Genomic DNA, 19,052 nt, shown 5'->3' on the forward strand with positions numbered 1-19,052 from the left:
AGACACTCTATTCTTCCATGTATGTATTCTTCACAATCCTTGGAAGATGTATTTATCCCTTATATATGAGAAAACAGAGACAGAATGATACCATGAACTTTACTGAGATTATAAAGAAATGTCGTTAGGATTTGAACCCTGTTCTCTCTGAACCCTACATTTCTTTCAGAGGCCGTATACAGCCTCTCTAATACAATGCCTATTTTAATTCTTAATCCTGTCAAAATGCAGTTATGTCCTAAAGGAAATATTTGTGGGACAAGCCTGATCTGTGGGCAGCTGCCTTCACAGTGTGGGTTGAAGAGCTGTCAGAAGGCCCACCGTACCTTTCATTCAATTGAGAAACACTCCCTCTGCTGCTGCTGCTGCTAAGTCACTTCAGTCGTGTCCACCTCTGTGCGACCCCATAGACGGCAGCCCAGCAGGCTCCCCCGTCCCTGGGATTCTCCAGGCAAGAACACTGGAGTGGCTTGCCATTTCCTTCTCCAATGCATGAAAGTGAAAACTAAAAGTGAAGTTGCTCAGACGTGTCCGACTCTTAGCGATCCCATGGACTGCAGCCTACCAGGCTTCCCACTCATGAGATTTTCCAGACACTCCCTCTAGTGTCTACAATTGTTGGCTTCTTTAAGATTTTTGAAGCTCAAGAGAGCCATCCCACTCTTCCCCTCCCTCCCTCTAAGAGATAATATTATGCTTCTTCAGCTGCTACTAGTTGAGAGCAAGGTCTACAGGAAAGGGATATAAGAGAGGTTCTGTGAGTCACTGAAAATTGTGAGTAGGAATGACAAACATAGACTAAGCAACAATAGCTAGGGAGCTGAAAGGAGGCAAAAGACAAATGTTTTACAGCTTTACCAAGGTATGTGCTTGCACTTAACAAACAAAGATGTGGTTGAATTTTTCAAACCAAAACTCAGAATACATGGTCTGATGGAATAATTTAATTTCTTTAACATGTTTAGTATTATGTATTTAATATTTATTACTTAAATTCATTTGAAAAATCAAAGAAAATGATCATGTTGCCTAGTGAGAAATTATTAAATCATCTTTTATGAAAAGTACATGAAACCTCAGCTAGATAGGAAGCATGATTCCAAGATTCCCTATACACAATTTTCTTTTTCATCCAGAAGGTGTGTTTCATATTGTCAATGGAGAATCTGACATTTTTGTGTTTTCTGGGGGAGAAAAAATGCAATGCTTCTCCCCCATTGTTTTGTTATGTACTTGGGCTGATGATATAGGCAGGGATAATTTGGGAAAGACTCACCTTTCCTTTCCCTGTGCCTGTTTTGGATAGACTTAGAGTGAAGATGGGAGCTGAATGAAATACAACACCAAAGAGAGGCAAGGGGGTGCTACAAATAGAAGTCCATAGATTTGGATTTTGTTTGCTACTCTTTTCCCATATGACTTGGAAATTTTTCTTATCTCTCCATCCCTCAGTTATCCAATTAGTAAAATGACGATAATGTAATTTTATTTCATTTGAGGATAAAGGAGGACGGAATATGGAAATATTCTGAAAAGTACCTTGCTATAAAATATTAGGTTGAATTATGCGGCATGCTATTCTTATTCCTAAATTGTTGGAGAGCCAAAAGAAACAGCAGTTCTTTTATTGTGATGGCTCATATTGGCTGAGGGAGCTAGCAGTTGGCGCAAGGGAGTGGTGGCTGGGCAAAAATGAGCAGGCTTCTAAGTTCCTATTGGAAGAGATTTTGATAGTTCATTCCATTTCCATTTTTTTGACTTTAAGCTGGCTCTGCTGTGTTCTACCTCCCAACTTTGATAACTTCAGTTTCCCTAGAGAATCTCAAAAGGCTAGTTCCCTCCCAGTGATAATTTTGGGTGTGGTGGTGATGATATTGGGAGGAAAGATCCACTGCCAAGGACACATGTTAAGGAAAGCTTCCCTCTAAATTCCAGATTGATGACAAGCAGCTTCGGGGCTATTTGTCTGAGCTTCGCCCAGTGACAGTTATGTTCGTGAACCTGATGTTTAAGGACCAAGATAAAGCAGAAGTCATAGGCTCAGCTATTCAGGATGCCTGCGTGCACATTAATTCTGTCCTGAGGGTCTTCCAAGGCCAAATCAACAAAGTCTTCATGTTTGACAAGGTAAATTTCCCGCACTAAAGATGTGGAAACCTACCAATAATTTAAGATTAGCATTATGTCCATGGATTTATGTCCATGGACAGGGGAGAAAGAGAAGGAATAGACACGTTTAACCTAGAACCATCAGTCTTTATTTATAGTCTAATAACAGCCTACATGGTAGATGTGGTGCTCAATGTGTGCTAGGCATTGTTCTCCGCACTTTTACATATATTCTTCCTTCACATGCCTGCTCTAAGTGGTAGGTATTGTGTTATTGTCCCCGTTTTACAGATGAGGGAGTTTAGGTAAAGCTAAGGATAGTGAGACAAAATAAGATTAAGTGGTGGACTGGATTTTCAAACCCAGGTAGTGTGCCTTCTTGGTCTGTGCTCTTAACCACTGTATTCAACTAGCTTTTACTATATGTACATACATCTGGAATCCAGGGTGCAATGAGTCTCCCAGAGATTTTTAGGTCAGTCTTCTAGTCACCATCATACCCTGCTGCTGCTGCTGCTGCTAAGTCACTTCAGTCGTGTCCGACTCTGTGCGACCCCATAGATGGCAGCCCACCAGGCTTCCCCGTCCCTGGGATTCTCCAGGCAAGAACACCAGAGTGGGTTGCCATTTCCCTCTCCAATGCATGAAAGTGAAAAGTGAAAGTGAAGTCGCTCAGTCGTGTCCGACTCTAGTGACCCCATGGACTGCAGCTCACCAGGCTCCTCCGTCCATGGGATTTTCCAGGCAAGAGTACTGGAGTGGGGTGCCATTGCCCTCTCCACCTAGAAGCTGTAATTTCCTATAATCTCCATCTGCCATATGTACACTTCCAGTTCCCCTTTCAGTTCCTTAATTGAGATGGGGTGGGGGTGTCACCTTTAGCTCTCAGTGTTTTCAATCTGCTCTTCATCTGTTCAGAGAAAAATAATGTGATAAATTATCATAGTAGTGCTCATGAGAATTGATTTCACCGTCGCAGGTGTTTTTGTATTGTAAGAGTAGAGCATTTAATTACTGCTCCACACTCATTCACTCTCTAATTAAAAAAAATACAGTGAGCATTGGTAGTGACAGAAAGCTAGGGCTGGGCTGCAGAGGTGAGAAACTCTCACAGGTTGTCACAGAACCAGGCAGAAATAATTAATTTTTGTATGAAAAAATACTCTGTTCTGTGGGAGTTCTGAGGCAATGGAGACCTCCAGTCCAGTATAGTCTGATACTTTCTTCCATATTCATTCATGAGTATCATCAGAAAAGAGCATAGACGCATAGAGAACAGTTTTTAGTGTCTTGCAGATACTCCAGACAATTTCTGGAGAGACAGTTCCTGGCTCCCACAGTTCCCAGCTGTGTGTCCTTAGCAAGTCATTGAACTTCTCTGAGACTTAGTTTGTTCCTATTTATTTTGTATAAAAATAGGGACATTATTTAAATGAGGATAGTATTTGCCTAAAATGATTGTTGAAAGTTTTAAAAAATATGTGTGTGAAGCACCTGTTGTGATGCCTAATTCAAGTCAGCACTCAGCAGATGAGAGCTGCTAGTCTCACTGCAGCGTGAGATTTTGCCAAGCCACTAGGCAGAATTTCCAGGCAAAGCAAACCCACCAGTGCCCCAAAGGGGCTACCCTCTAGTCTCTTCACAGACCTGGATTCAGGGCTCCCCCCAACCTCCTGCTCCACCCATGTCACAACAGAACCTAGTGCCAATTAGAATCTGACTCTCAGTCAGAATGGAGAAGGAAATGGCAACCCACTCCAGTATTCTTGCCTAGAAAATTCCATGGACAGAGGAGCCTGGTGGGCGACAGTCCATGGGGTCGCAAAGGGTCGGACACGAGTGCGCGACTGAGCACACTTGGTCAGATGGGCTTCCCAGGTGGTTCAGTGGTAAAGAGTCTGCCTGCCAAAGTAGGAGATACAGGAGACCGCAGGTTTGATCCCCAAGTCGGGAAACTCCCATAGAAGAGGAAATGGCAACTCACTCCAGTATTCTTGCTTGGAAAATCTTGTGGACAGAGGACCCTGGCAGGCAAAGAGTCAGACATGACTTAGTGACTAAGCATGTACTTGGTCAGATTCTTTTTGGAGAGGGTTGAAGAAACTGAGGCATTTTATTGTTCTTTTGCATTTTATCAGGATATAACATACATAGACTCAAATTTTTACCCCACTGACTTTTATTCACTATGCACTATTTTCTTACAGAAAACAGCATCTGAAGTCATTTTTTAGGGGACTAATAGTGAAAGTGCCAAACTTCAGAGTTTACTGTCTCTTTGAAAGAGTTAACCTTTTGCCAAGAAAAAACACTCCCAGCTTAAGCCTTTATCCTTAAGAAAAATGAATAATAACAATATCTGAAGAGAACTTTAGAGTTAATGAGGTGCATGTGTATATATGTAAATATAACATACTAATTTTTCAGTAACATAACCAACCTCAGCAAGTCTAAGTTTTACCTGTATATAGATTGATAAACTGAAGTTTATCAATATATCTCTATATATCTATATACACAACTTGGGAAAGTGGCATGAGAACACATATTTTCTGATCCCAGAGCTGGTGCCTTTTGCTCTGTGTTGCTTTTGGACTTAAACTTAGGACTTTGCAACCCAAGACCTTGGCTACAGTAGAGAGTAGACAGGAGGGTACACTCTCAGGTTCTAACCCTACTGTTGATGATGCAGGAGAAGTTATATAATGTTTGAAAGTGAAAGTGAAGTCGCTCAGTCATGTCCGACTCTCTGCAACCCCATGGAGCTCCTACCAGGCTCCTCTGTCCATTGGATTTTCCAGGCAAGAGTACTGGAGTGGGTTGCCATTTCCTTCTCTATGGGATCTTCCAGACCCAGGGATCGAACCCAGGTCTCCCACATTGTAGGCAGACGCTTTACCGTCTGAGCCACCAGGGAAGACATTGAAATAGGTATATATTTGATGAAATTTGTTTCAGAGAGTGAAAATTGCTGCCCGTCCTCCACTGGGCCATCTAAATGGTCCAGCTTAAAACTAACGGTCCACCAGTTGTGTTTGCTGCCTTTCTCCCTCACAGGGCTGCTCTTTTCTCTGTGTCTTTGGTTTTCCTGGGGAAAAGGCACCTGATGAAATCACTCATGCCTTGGAGAGTGCTGTGGATATATTTGACTTCTGCTCTCAGGTCCACAAAATCCGGTAGGTGTTGACCCTGATTCCCTCTGATTCCTGACTCTGTTGTAGGATATGGGGAGACAGGACAAGGGTCAGGGAAGAGGAAGGCGGGAGACTGTCTTTCTGTCTACATTCATTATTTACTGAATGTACAGGTAGGGTGAGCAAACCCAGCCCTGATGCGGTCAGACGGGGGGATGGTCAAGGCCAGGTAGAGAAAGGATACGCCTAACAAATTCAAATGTACCAGAGAGGGTCTAACTGGATTGTCTCTCTATACTTCTGGCTTACTTCCTGGGAGAGGTCATACTCCAAACTATGTTGGAGACCTGAGATGATTTTTAATAACTAGGAGATAAAGGAAGTACTAGGGCTTCCTCATAGCTCAGTCAGTAAAGAATCTGCCTGCAATGCAGGAGACCCAGGTTTGATTCCTGGATTGGGAAGATCCCCTGGAGAAGGAAATGGCAACCCACTCCAGTATTCTAGCCTGAAGAATCCCATGGGTAGAGGAGCCTGGCAGGCTACAGTCCATGGGGTTGCAAGAGTCGGACATGACTTAGTGACTAAACCACCACCACTGATCTGGTCTCAAGATGATCCACTAAGTCAAATTGTTAAGATAATGTTTACATTTTTGACCCTGGCTGTCCAAGAGCCCAGTGCCCTCAGGCTCCCCCTGTGTACCCCAATAATCTTGACTTGTGGCCCACTCTGGTCTACTCCAACAGGTACCAGCCTTTGCCCTAAGTATTCCATCTTCTCAGCCTCTAGTCATCTGTATATGCAACCATCTTCATGCATTAGAAAAGTTAGTTTTTGATGCCACATAGTTATTTCCTTTTGAAAAAATGACTTAGTTCTTGCTAGTAATCACAAAAGATAGTTATTATTATTTTTTTTTTTTTACAACCACAATCATTCTACATTGAAAGTGCATTGGGGTGATGAGATTATTTTCCAGAAAAATAGCTCAGATGAATACTTAAAAGTAGCAGAAAAGTGAACTGAGTTATTACTTCTAAGAACTTAGTTCTCTATCTCAAACTGCCCTTCCTTTATGCCTCCAGGCCATGTACAATGGCCCTAACCTAACTACAAAGGGAAGAGTGTTCTTTTTTGAAAACTCTTTCCTACCCCTCCCCCACCCCATTCATCACCATGTCCCCGCCCTCCCGGCCTTCACTGTGTTCATTGTCTTTGTCTCTTTCCCACAACTCTCTTTCTCTTTCTCCCCGGAGGCAGCACTGTTTCCATTGGCGTGACCAGCGGGATTGTCTTCTGTGGAATCGTTGGACACTCTGTGAGGCACGAGTATACAGGTGTGCTGAACTAGCTTATGTCCATCTTTCAGCAGACATTGTGCCTTGCCATTGAACTGGGTGGGAGGAGGGAAAAAAATTAGCGAGACATGGACCCTGTGCTCAAAGGTTTACAGTCTGCCAGATGAAACCAAGCCATATCGGTTGGTTTCTGGACACCTCAATGATTACAAAATGTGTATTTCTGGGTCTATGATTGAGTATGAGAAATATGCAGTCTTTAGAGGGGAACCGTGGTAGGCCATGCTTCCCTGGTGGCTCAGATCATAAAGAATCCACCTGCAATGAGGGAAACCTGGGTTCGATCCTTAGGTTGGGAAGATCCCCTGGAGGAGGGCATGGCAACCCACTCCAGTATTCTTGCCTGGAGAATCCTCATGGGCAGAGGAGCCTTGCAGGTTACAATTCATGGGGTCACAAAAGAGTCCGACACAACTGAGTGACTAAGCACACACACACAAATGGGAGGCCATAAGTTCAGGGAATGATGGGCCTTTATGTTAATTTCCTGTTAACATTAAACGATTATTCCTTTAAATTCCTGGGATAGATGAGGACTGATTCTTAAAATTATGAATATTGGCATTACTGAAAAATAGCACTAATCTCAAAAGTAAGTAGGTGTTATCTCAAGATTTCACTGCTCTTTCCTGTTCAATCCTATTAGGGTTTTAAATGCTCAGAAATAATACATTTAAAATACTGCATATATATAAAATACTGAAACAATTATGTCTGAAGTAATACAACTCTGAGATTTTCTTCAAAATAATACAAGGTGGAGAGTGGATGGTTAATGGTTTGGGGGCCTGGGTAATAGATATATAGACTCATGATACCATGCTTTATTGTATGGTCAAATTTCCCCATAATAAACTGGTTTTAAAAAATGAATATCTTAATCGGGAGTATTCAAGTTTATCTCAAAGTACAACATTTAATACCTAATTAGTAGTAGTATTAATTGAGGGCTTACTAGCAGCCCAGCACTTCACAAAGTTCTTTATGTGTATTAATTCATTAATCTCCATAAACTACCCTCTGAGAGAAGTACTGTTATCAACCCCACTTTACAGATTAGAAAACTAAGGCATGGAAGAGTTTAAGTATTTTGCCTAAGTAATTTACTCATAGTAGAGGTAGAGCTTAGATCCAAACCTGCATAGCCTGGTTGCAGAATCTGTCAACTGCAGTGTATTACCTCTTGAAATATCCCCTAAATGAATCCTACAATTCACACCCCTTCCAGCCCTATTTACTTACTCTTACAAAATCAAATGAAGGCTCATGCACAGAAACATACAGACCTAATTTTGTGCCTCCTTTGGAGGTCAGTGGTCCATGTCCAAGCTTACATATGTCTATCTTAAATAGCAGACCAACTATACCTCATTTGAGAGCCCTCAGGCCCTGCTCACCATCCCACTTAAGAGAATCCTCTCCATATTCAAGGCCCTTCTAATCCTTGAGCAGATCATCCCCTTAGCCTCTCAGATGACTAGTTAACTCCTGGTATATTCTAAAATGTGGTTTAGTCGCTAAGTTATGTTATCCAACGCTTATAGCCGTTGGATATATGCTGCTGCTAAGTCACTTCAGTCGTGTCCGACTCTGTGTGACCCCAGAGACAGCAGTCCACCAGGCTCCGCTGTCCCTGGGATTCTCCAGGCAAGAACGCTGGAGTAGGTTTGCCATTACCTTCTCCAATGCATGAAAGTGAAAAGTGAAAGTGAAGTCGCTCGGTCGTGTCCGACTCTTAGCGACCCCATGGACTGCAGCCTACCAGGCTCCTCCGTCCATGGGATTTTCCAGGCAAGAGTACTGGAGTGGGTTGCCATTGCCTTCTCCGAGATATATGCTACATATATATGCTATATATATCCATGGGCTATAGCCAGCCAGGCTCCTGTCCATGGGATTTCCTAGGCAAAAATACTGGAGTGGATTGCCATTTCCTTCTCCAGGGGATCTTCCCAACCTAGAAATCGAACCCAGATCTACATTGCAGGCAGATTCTTTACCGACTGAGCTATGAGGGAAGCCATTGGCTAAAGCTGGGTAGTTGAAGGTAAGATTGCTGTGTCATCTGTGAAGGCAAATGGAGTAAAGGGTAAAAATGCCATCTGGGGACAATATGCCTTGGATTACACTGAGTTCAGTGGCTATTTTCTCCTTGCTCTTTGCCTTTCTCTCTTCTTCCTATTATAGTCATTGGTCAAAAAGTCAACATAGCTGCCAGAATGATGATGTACTATCCAGGAATCGTGACCTGTGACTCTGTCACCTACAATGGCAGCAACCTACCAGCCTACTTTTTTAAAGAGCTTCCAAAGAAAGTCATGAAAGGTGTTGCAGATTCTGGACCAGTGTATCAGTGTTTGGGCCTTAATGAGAAAGTGTGAGTGTGGGACATTGACCTTGCAGTACTTTTTGTAAAAAAGTGGGAGAATTATGATAGCAAAAATAGTAGGTCACCAATTTCAGATTTGAAGCCATTTCAGAAAATTAAAATCTAGTCCTTCCCAGGCCAAGACCCAGATTTCAAATTCCTTCATCTTCTTCCATCCCACTGATAGTATAACATGGTGGAAGATCCCAGTCTACTGTCAGTTTTTAGACTATAATGGTAATTTATCAAAGGTTGTACAAAAAGAAGAGAGAGTCTTCTCATTTGAGTATCTCTTTGGACTCAGAAGAACCCAATCACCAACCATTAACTATTGATCACTTCAACTGTGTGTTCAGCCATTGATAGGGATTGCTCCTCTTCCAGGTGCTTAGTGACACACATTCTCCCAAAGCCCTGTTTGGGCTCACTTAGGAGCTGAAAATCCCTCAGGACCTTCCAGTCATTTTCATGATATGTTCAAACTCCTTGCAATGACACACAAAGTAACCACCTGCCTTTCCTACCTTGTCTCCTCCTATGTCCCTTCCTCTGGGGGTGTCTAAGGGGATTAGCCTCTCTTTCATTCATTCCATCCCCAGTCTACTAGGAAAACTGCAGTCAATTTTTGAAATCCAGCTCAAGGATCTATTCCTTTCTAAAACTGCCTCTGAAAGCTACCCAATCCCAAGTCCAGTGGTTTAGCTCTCTCCTCTGTGTAACTCTGTAGCGCATTAGAACACTCAGAACAATCCCTGACTCAGTGTGCTTTTCACTTCCTACACGGGGAGCTTTTTGAGGATAGTGATTATTTTGTGTTCATTCTTATATTCCCAATGCTTGGTAGGCATCAATAATGATGAATAAATGAATGAACAGCATGGGAAGCTCTATATAGTAGTGCTTGGTGGATGGAAAGTGAAAAGGTATTATTTCTTACATTAGCAAGCTAGAATCTAGGTCTTAAAGGGTCAGATAACAGAATTAGGGCTGTAATTGCTTCAGTGAGTCTTTATTATTCATCTTTGTATTCCCAGGACTCAGCACTGTTCTTGCATGTGTAGATCATCAATAAAATGCTGTTTGAATAAATGAATGAATAATAATTTTTTGTGAGCCCTTATTAAATATTAGGGACTTTACCTCAATATCAATTATATGAGGTAGAAACAAACTAATATTAACTCCATTTTATAAATTTAAAAATGGAGACTCAGAGATTTGTTAGATGACTTGTCCATACTCATAAATCTAGTAATTTATGGAGCCACATTGCTTTCAGATGCCATAGTAATGTTGCATTATAGTTAACCTGGAGAAGGAAATGGCAATCCACTCCAGTACTCTTGCCTGGAAAATCCCATGGACAGAGGAGCCTGGTGGGCTACAGTTCATGGGGTCACAAAGAGTCAGACATGACTGAGCGCCTAAGTGCATAGTCAACCACAAAATCACAGGGGTATACAATAGTACATTTTTATTTATCTCATGAATATGTGGGGTTCAATTGCTCTTGGCTGGATTTGGCTGATCTAGCCTAGGCTTGTTCATATGCCTGGTGTTGAACAGGTTGTCATCCAGGATGACTTCTGATAGGATAACTGGGAATTGTGGCTGACATAACTGGGACAGTGATTCTGTGTATCTCATATTGGTCCGGCCTTCCCTGGTGGCTCAGACGGTAAAGCGTCTGTCTACAATGCGGGAGACCCAGGTTCAATCCCTGGGTTGGGAAGATCCCCTGGAGAAGGAAATGGCAATCCACTCCAGTACTCTTGCCTGGAAAATCCCATGGACAGAGGAGCCTGGTAGGCTACAGTTCATGGGGTCACAAAGAGTCGGACACGACTGAGCAACTTCACTTTCACTTTCGTATTGGGCTAGCCCAGGGATGTAGTCATGGCAATATCAGAAGAGCAAGAAAGAGCAAGTCCAATGCACAAACATTTTTCAAACCTCTGTGTCATGTTTGTTAACATCCCATGGGCCAAACCGTCCACAAGGGTGAGCCCAGCATGGGAGGGCACTGCAAAGGGCACAGATACAAGTAGGGTTGAAGAAGTGGAGCGATTAATGCAGTCAGTCTACCATAGAAACTAACTGTTTCTGAACTACCAGGACTATCTGATCCCTAAACCTGCCCTCTTTTTCATTTCTCTATACCATCTCTGAAAATAAGAGACTATGGAAATACACATACAGATATGAACAGGGCCTGTTTCCTGTCCTGAAATCCAATGGGGAAGACAACATACACAAAATTAGCAGTATGGGAGACTTCGGTATATGCTATAATACAAAGGCATAACAAAATATTTAGTATGATAGTATAGACAGGGAATGAGTCATTTGTTGGAAAAGGCCCCTTTAAGAGAAGATATTATGAAAAAAAGAGAGAGATGATATCATGCAGTGGACAAGCATATGCCCTTGATCCTCGTTTTAGATATTGCCTCTGTCAGTATCCTCTGTCACCACTACCCATGGGGTCTTGTTCACGTTAAACTCTCTGTACCTCAGTTTTCTTATTTGTAAAATGGACATAATAATAATAATACCTTCTCAATAAGCTTTTTGTCTGGAGTAAAGAAAACGATTATATAAAGCACTTGAAAGTGCCAGGCACGTAGCATGTGTTCCACAAAGATGAGCTATTATTGTTTGAGCAATTGGTAGAATCTTTCTGTGCTGGGAGACAATATAACACATCTAACTTTATTGGGCCCCCTACTGAGTGTCTGGTTTCCCTGGAAGAGGGTCAGTTCTACCAATGCAGACTCAACAAGCATTTTTTGAACAACATATCAGGCTCTGAGTTAAGGCAGCTGCGTAAGTTGATTGGAGACTCTATCACCAGGTAAGAACTTCTTTGTTCCCTTCCTCTTGGCATCTGTACCCCTTGAGTCAGGGGACAGACTCCTGTTAGAGATCGAAAAGGAGGCTTTCTGGGAACTAAGAGCTAGTCCCTCTGGCTTTCAATATTTCCCTATTTTGACACTAACATCTTTTTTTTTTCCTTCTCTTCAGCATGTTTGGGATGGCATACCTCATCTGCAACAGAAATGAGCGTTACCCTTTGCTGGGTAGGTAGTGGGCCTTGATTTTTAAACCTCCTTATTGAACTATAACATGACATACAGAAAAGTACACCAATGATAAATCCTCAATTTAGTGAATTTTCACAAAATGAACATATAATCGCCAACCAGGCCAAGAAATTAACAAAGAAAAAAAAAATAGCAGTACTCTGGAAGCCCTCAAATGCTTTATTCCTCTCCCTTTACCCAAAGATCAAAAGTAATTCTAAATTACTTCAGTTCAGTTCAGTTCAGTCACTCAGTTGTGTCCGACTCCTTACGACCCCATGAGCTGCAGCACGCCAGGCTTCCCTGTCCATGACAAACTCACCACCAACATCACCTAAATTACTTAGGCCTGTTCTTAAAATTTATATGAATGAAATCCTACATTGCATAGTTACATAAGCCTTCTTTTAGTCAACATTATGTTGTGAAATTCATCCATATTATTGGCTGTATCTATAATTCATTCATTTTCATTGCTATGTAGTAGAGTTGGCCCTCTGTATCGGCAGTATCAGCATCCACGGATTCAAACAACCACAAAGCAAAAATACCTTAAGAAAATTCCAAAAAGCTAAACTTGAATTTGTTGCACACAAGCAACTATTCATGTTGCATTTACATTGTATTTGCTATTATAATTCATCTAGAGATGATTTAAAATATACAGAGGATATGTGTAGATTATATGCAAACACCATGCCATTTTATATAAGGCACTTGAGCATCTGTGGATTTTGTATCCCTGGGGGTCCTGGAACCAATTTCCTGTGGTACACAGAGAGGTGACTATATTCCATTTTATAAACATACAACAATGTATTCCTTCTGTATTTGTACATTTGAGTTGTTTCCAGTCTGGGTTCTTATGAATAATACTGCCATAAAAAGTTTTGTACAAGTCTTATGATGAACATATGTTTGCATTTCTGCTGTTGGGTATATATATGTATATACAGGTGATATTGTTGCAAAAGGTACAGTTTTGGTAGATGATGCCAAATAATTTTCTAAAATGGTTGTATTTGATTATACTCTGACCGATAGTGTTACAAATGTTCCATTTGCTTTTCATTCTTACCAACAACTTAGTTTTATCAGTCTGTACTTTTAATAATTCTTTTGGTATTATAATGGTATATCATTGTGGTTTCCATCTATTCCAACCCTGATGTGGTTGAGCACCTTTTCCAAATATTTATTGGCCATGTGGAAATCATCTTTTATTAAAGTATCTGTATAGATCTTTTGTTTATTTTTCAATTGGGTTATATGTTTTTATAGATGTGTTGGAATTATATATTCTGAAAATAAGTCCATTTGTTTTTACTGTATGTAACTTTTCCCATTCTGTGCTTGCCTTTTTATTCTGTTAGTGATGTAATTAATGAACACAATTTTTTTATTTTAATGAAATCCAACTTACTAGTTTTTTCCTCTGTAGTTAGTGCTTTGTACACTTTGTGAAATCTTTCCTCACCCACAAATCATGAAGATACTTTCCTACATTCTCTTCTAGAAATTTTGTTTTACCTTTTACTTTTAGAGCTGTGACCCAACTGGTAGTGACGTTTTTGTAATTCTTGGTAAAAGGGACCCTATCATAAGAAAGCTAACTCAAGACTAGACAGGGAAGTAGACATAAAATGAAGTAGAGAAGAGACCGAAGCGAGGATTGGCCTGTGGATTCTGAAGGCAGCCATTTCTAATAATGGCTTGTAGTTTCCTTCTGTCAGAAGGAATAATGGTTTGTAATTTCCTTCTGTTAGACGTGAGCATACCTAAAAGTATAATTATAAATTAAATCCTGGTCATACCTGTGTTAGGGCAATTAAGAGGAGGCTCTGCCCCACACTTTGGTGGGGGTGGTATTAGGACAGAATCTTGCTGTCAGCATAGTCTAAAAGAAGGCACCAGTTCCAGAACAGCAAGGAGCACCCAAACCAGCAGTAATGCCTCACTTTCAGTGCATTCAGGTAGTTTTCAGAGTTTGCATGCACATCATTTCTTCCAAGTCCAGATCCCCAAACTCCTGAAGGCTAGAAAGGAGAAGGAGTGTCTACTCTCACCTTTCTCTAAGGCCTTACTTTCCATCCTAGGATATGCTTGTTGTGATCATGATTGATAGCAAATGGAAATCCTAACCCCCTTTCTACAAGGTCGAGGACTCAGTATGATGGACATACTAGAACACATTGGTATAATATGTATATATTTTGCAGTCTGGTCTAGTTGCCTTTTTGCCCTGATTTCACCAGAATAAGATAAAAATCAGGCCTATATATCATTCCTTAAAGCTGTAAGAAAAAACAGACTGAGGTTAGCAGCATGGAAAGTACTCTTAGAAGAGCTCCTGTAGAAGAACTTCTATATGCACACTGACAACAAAACTAACATGAACAAAAAAAGTGTTTTTTCAAGGGTCAAAAATGCATACAATACTCTCAGATATTAGGACCTTGTTTAAATAGAAACAAAGCACGCATACTTCAAGTCAAGAGGTTAAACTCATTTCAGAACCCAACTAAAGAAAGAATTCAGAAGTTCTTACCTCTATGTGTTGTATACAAATAGAACACAAAAAGCTAGAAGAGTCTGCTCTGCGGCCTTCTGGGCCTGATCGTCTGAGTTCTTGTGTAAACTTTTGGCCAAAGAAGAGCACTATACATCTCACAAAACCAAATTCAAATGCATTTTCAGAAAGGAAATGTTTCATCTAAAAAAAGCAGGATGGTCTACAGAGTTCAGTTCAGTTGCTCAGTCATGTCTGACTCTTTGCGACCCCATGAATTGCAGCACACCAGGCCTCCCTGTCCATCACCAACTCCCGGAGTTCACTCAGACTCACGTCCATCGAGTCAGTGATGCCATCCAGCCATCTCATCCTCTGTCGTCCCCTTCTCCTCCTGCCCCCAATTCCTCCCAGCATCAGAGTTTTTTCCAATGAGTCAACTCTTTGCATGAGGTGGCCAAAGTACTGGAATTTCAGCTTTAGCATCATTCCTTCCAAAGAAATCCCAGGGCTGATCTCCTTCACACTAAATCTTACCCAGAAATTTACATTACCAAATAAACATGTAAGCTTCTTTGTATGAAATTCTAAACTTAGAGTAGTGGTCTTGGTTTTCAATAGATTTTAAATAACACTTGGGTATATATTAACTGTATCAATGGGGGAAAAATAAAGGGCACTCCACAGTAATCAGTCCATCAAAGAAGGAAGAGTCAGCCCTTACTTGTTCTCTAGCTCTTTTGACAGAACAACCCCACAAGAGACTGAGCCAGACTTGCCTGTAACTGTCCAGGAGTCTCCAGCGGAGGCCTGGGTTGACAGTGGCCTGCTGCAGGGTCAGGGGCACTGACTCCAAAGGTCCTGGGAGCAGGAGCATGCTGACATAAGTCCTTCTGAAGGAGGTCGCCATTACCCCTACCATACAGGGAGGGAACATAGCCCTACCCATCAGCAGAAAATTGGAGTAAAGATTTACCAAGCAAGGCCCCACATGTTAGAGCAAGACCTAGTTTGCCCCTCAGCCAGTCCCTCCCATCAGGAAACTTCCATAAGCCTCTTATCCTTCTCCATCAGAGAGCAGATAGAATGAGAACCACAATCACAGAAAACTAACCAAACTGAGCACATGGATCAGAGCCTTGTCTAACTCAATGAAACTATGAGCCATGCTGTTTAGGGCCACCTAAGATGGACAGGTCATGGTGGAGAGTTTTGACTGGCCCACGTGGTTCACAGGAAAAGGGAATGGCAAACCACTTCAGCATTCTTGCCTTGAGAACCCCATGAACAGTATGAAAGGGAAAAATATATGACACTGAAAGATGAACTCCCCAGGTCGGTAGGTGCCCAATATGCTACTGGGGAAGAGTGAAGAAAAAGCTCCAGAGGAATGAAGAGGCTAAACCAACGTGGAAACAATGCCCAGATGTGGATCTGTCTGGTAGTGAAAGTAAAGTCCGATGCTGTAAAGCACAATATTGCACATTAGGTCTATCAAGATAAATTGGAAGTGGTCAAACAGGAGATGGCAAGAATGAACATCAAAAATTTTAGGAATCAGTGAACTAAAATGGACCGGAATGGGCAAATTTAATTCAGATGACCATTATATCTACTACTGTGGGCAAGAATCCCTTAGAAGATATGGAGTAGCCCTCAGAGTCAACAAAAGAGTTCAAAATGCAGTACTTGGGTGCAGTCTCAAGAATGACGGAATGATCTCTGTTTGTTTCCAAGGCAGTTCAATAAAACAGTAATCCCCATCTATGCCCCAACCAGTAATGCCAAAGAAGCCAAAGTTGAATGGTTCTATGAAGACCTGTGAGACCTTCTAGAACTAACACCAAAAAAGATGTCCTTTTCATCATAGGGAACTGGAATGCAAATGTAGGAAGTCAAGAGATACTTGAAGTAACAGTCAAGTTTGGCCTTGGAATACAAAATGAAGCAGGACAAAGGCTAACAGTTTTGCCAAGAGGATTCACGTGTCATAGCAAACCCCTCTTCCAGCAACACAAGAGATGGCTCTACACATGGACATCACCAGATGGTCAACACTGAAATCAGATTGATTCTATTATTTGCAGCTGAGGATGGAGAAACTCTATACAAGCAGCTAAAACAACATCGGGAGCTTACTGTTGCTCAGATCATGAACTCCTTATTGTAAAATTCAGATTTAAATTGAACAAAGTAGAGAAAACCATTAGACCATTCAGTTCAGTTCAGTTGCTCAGGTGTATCCGACTCTCTGCAACCCCATGGACTGCAGCATGCCAGGCCTCCCTTTCCATCACCAACTCCTGGAGTTTACTCAAACTCATGTCCATTGAGTCGGTGAGGCCATCCAACCATCTCATCCTCTGTCGTCCCCTTCTCCTCCTGCCTTCAATCTTTCCCAACATCAGGGTATTTTCAAATGAGTCACTTCTTTGCATCAGGTGGCCAAAGTATTGGAGTTTCAGCTTCAACATCAGTCCTTCCAATGAACACCTAGGACTGATCTCCTTTAGGATAGACTGGTTGGATCTCCTTGCAGTCCAAGGGACTCTCAAGAGTCTTCTCCAACACCACAGTTCAAAAGCTCAATTCTTCGGCGCTCAGCTTTCTTTATAGTCCAACTCTCACATCCATATGTGACTACTGGAAAAACCATAGCCTTGACTAGATGGACCTTTGTTGGCAAAGTAATGTCTTTGCTTTTTAATATGCTGTCTAGGTTGGTCATAACTTTCCATCCAAGGAGCAAGAGTCTTTTGATTTCATGGCTACAGTCACCATCTCCAGTGATTTTGAAGCCCAAGAAAATAAAGCCAGCCACTGTTTCCACTGTTTCCTCATCTATTTGCCATGAAGTGATGGAACCGGATGCCATTGTCTTAGTTTCCGGAATGTTGAGCTTTAAGCCAACTTTTTCACTCTCCTCTTTCACTTTCATCAAGAGGCTCTTTAGTTCTTCTTCACTTTCTGCCATAAGGGTAGTGTCATCTGCATATCTGAAGTTATTGATATTTCTTCCAGCAATCTTGATTCCAGCTTGTGCTTCTTCCAGTCCAGCGTTTCTCATGATGTACTCTGCATAGAAGTTAAATAAGCAGGGTGACAATATACAGCCTTGATGTACTCCTTTTCCTATTTGGAACCAGTCTGTTGTTCCATGTCCAGTTCTAACTCTTGCTTCCTGACCTGTATACAGATTTCTCAAGAGGCAGGTCAGGTGGTCTGGTATTCCCATCTCTTTCAGAATTTTCCACTGGAGAAGGGAATGGAAAACCATTTCAGTTATCTTGCCTTGAGAATCCCATGAACAGATCATTCAGGTATGACCTAAATCAAATCCCTTACGATTCTACAGTGGAAGTCACAAATAGATTCAATGGATTAGATCTGATAGAGTGCCTGAAGAACTATGGATGGAGGTTCATGACATTGTACAGAAGGTGGTAATCAAAACCATCCTCAGGAAAGAGAAATGCAAAAAGGCAAAATGGTTGTTTGAGGAGGCCTTACAAATAGCTGAGAAAAGAAGAGAAAGGCAAAGAGAAAAGGAAAGATATACCCATTTGAATGCAGAGTTCCAAAGAACAGAAGGAGAGATGAGAAAGGCTTCTAAGTGATCAGTGCAAAGAAATAGAGGAAAATAGAATGGGAAAGACTAGAGACCTCTTCAAGAAAATTAGAGATACTAAGGGAATATTTCATGCAAAGATGGGCACAATAAAGGACAGAAACAGTATGGACCTAACAGAAGCAGAATATATTAAGAAGAGGTGACAAGAATAACAGAAGAACTATACAAAAAATATCTTCATTACCCAGATAACCACAATGGTGTGATCACTCACCTAGAACCAGACATCCTGGAGTGTGAAGTCAAGTGGGCCTTAGGAAGCATCATTGTGAACAAAGCTAGTGGAATTCCAGCTGAGCTGTTTCAGTCCTGAAAAATGAGGCTGTGAAAGTGCTGCACTCAATATACCAGCAAATTTGGAAAACTCAGCAGTGGCCACAGGACTGGAAAAGGTGAAATTTTTTCATTCCAATCCCAAAGAAGGGCAACACAAAAGAGTGTTCAAACTACACACAATTGCACTCATGTCACACTCTAGCAAAGTGATGCTCAAAATTCTTTAAGTAAGGCTTCATTAATGGAGAACTTCCAGATGTTCAAGCTAGATTTAGAAAAGGAAGAGGAACCAGAGATCAAATTGCCAACATCCATTAGATCATAGAAAAAGCAACAGAATTCTGGAAAAACATCTACTTGTGCTTCATTAACTACACTAAAGCCTTTGACTCTGTGGATCACAACAGACTGTGGAAAATTCTTTTAAAAATGGGAATACCAGACCACCTTACCTGCCTTCTGCAAAACCTGTATATAGGTCAAGAAGCAACAGCTAGAACTGGACATGGAACAATGGACTGGTTCAAAATTGGAAAAAGAGTACGTCAAGGTTGTCTATTGTCACTCTGCTTATTTAACTT

The 19,052-nt window shown here is 41.4% G+C and overlaps 1 protein-coding gene and 1 long non-coding RNA gene across 2 annotated transcripts in view; one reads left to right on the plus strand and one right to left on the minus strand.

Annotated features, from left to right (window-relative positions):
- LOC129656542 (uncharacterized) overlaps nucleotides 1-19,052 on the minus strand; it is a 62,706-nt gene that overhangs the window by 39,525 nt on the left and 4,129 nt on the right. The gene's annotated exons all lie outside the window — the stretch shown is intronic.
- ADCY10 (adenylate cyclase 10) overlaps nucleotides 1-19,052 on the plus strand; it is an 80,180-nt gene that overhangs the window by 13,705 nt on the left and 47,423 nt on the right. The window contains exons 8-12 of the mRNA XM_055587174.1: nucleotides 1,936-2,127; nucleotides 5,167-5,285; nucleotides 6,507-6,583; nucleotides 8,792-8,981; nucleotides 11,997-12,052. Of these exons, the coding sequence (XP_055443149.1) occupies nucleotides 1,936-2,127; nucleotides 5,167-5,285; nucleotides 6,507-6,583; nucleotides 8,792-8,981; nucleotides 11,997-12,052 (634 nt within the window). The remainder of the gene's footprint in view (nucleotides 1-1,935; nucleotides 2,128-5,166; nucleotides 5,286-6,506; nucleotides 6,584-8,791; nucleotides 8,982-11,996; nucleotides 12,053-19,052) is intronic.

This window comes from Bubalus kerabau, chromosome 6 (assembly GCF_029407905.1).
Source record: "Bubalus kerabau isolate K-KA32 ecotype Philippines breed swamp buffalo chromosome 6, PCC_UOA_SB_1v2, whole genome shotgun sequence".
In the NCBI taxonomy this organism is placed as follows: Eukaryota; Metazoa; Chordata; class Mammalia; order Artiodactyla; family Bovidae; genus Bubalus; species Bubalus kerabau.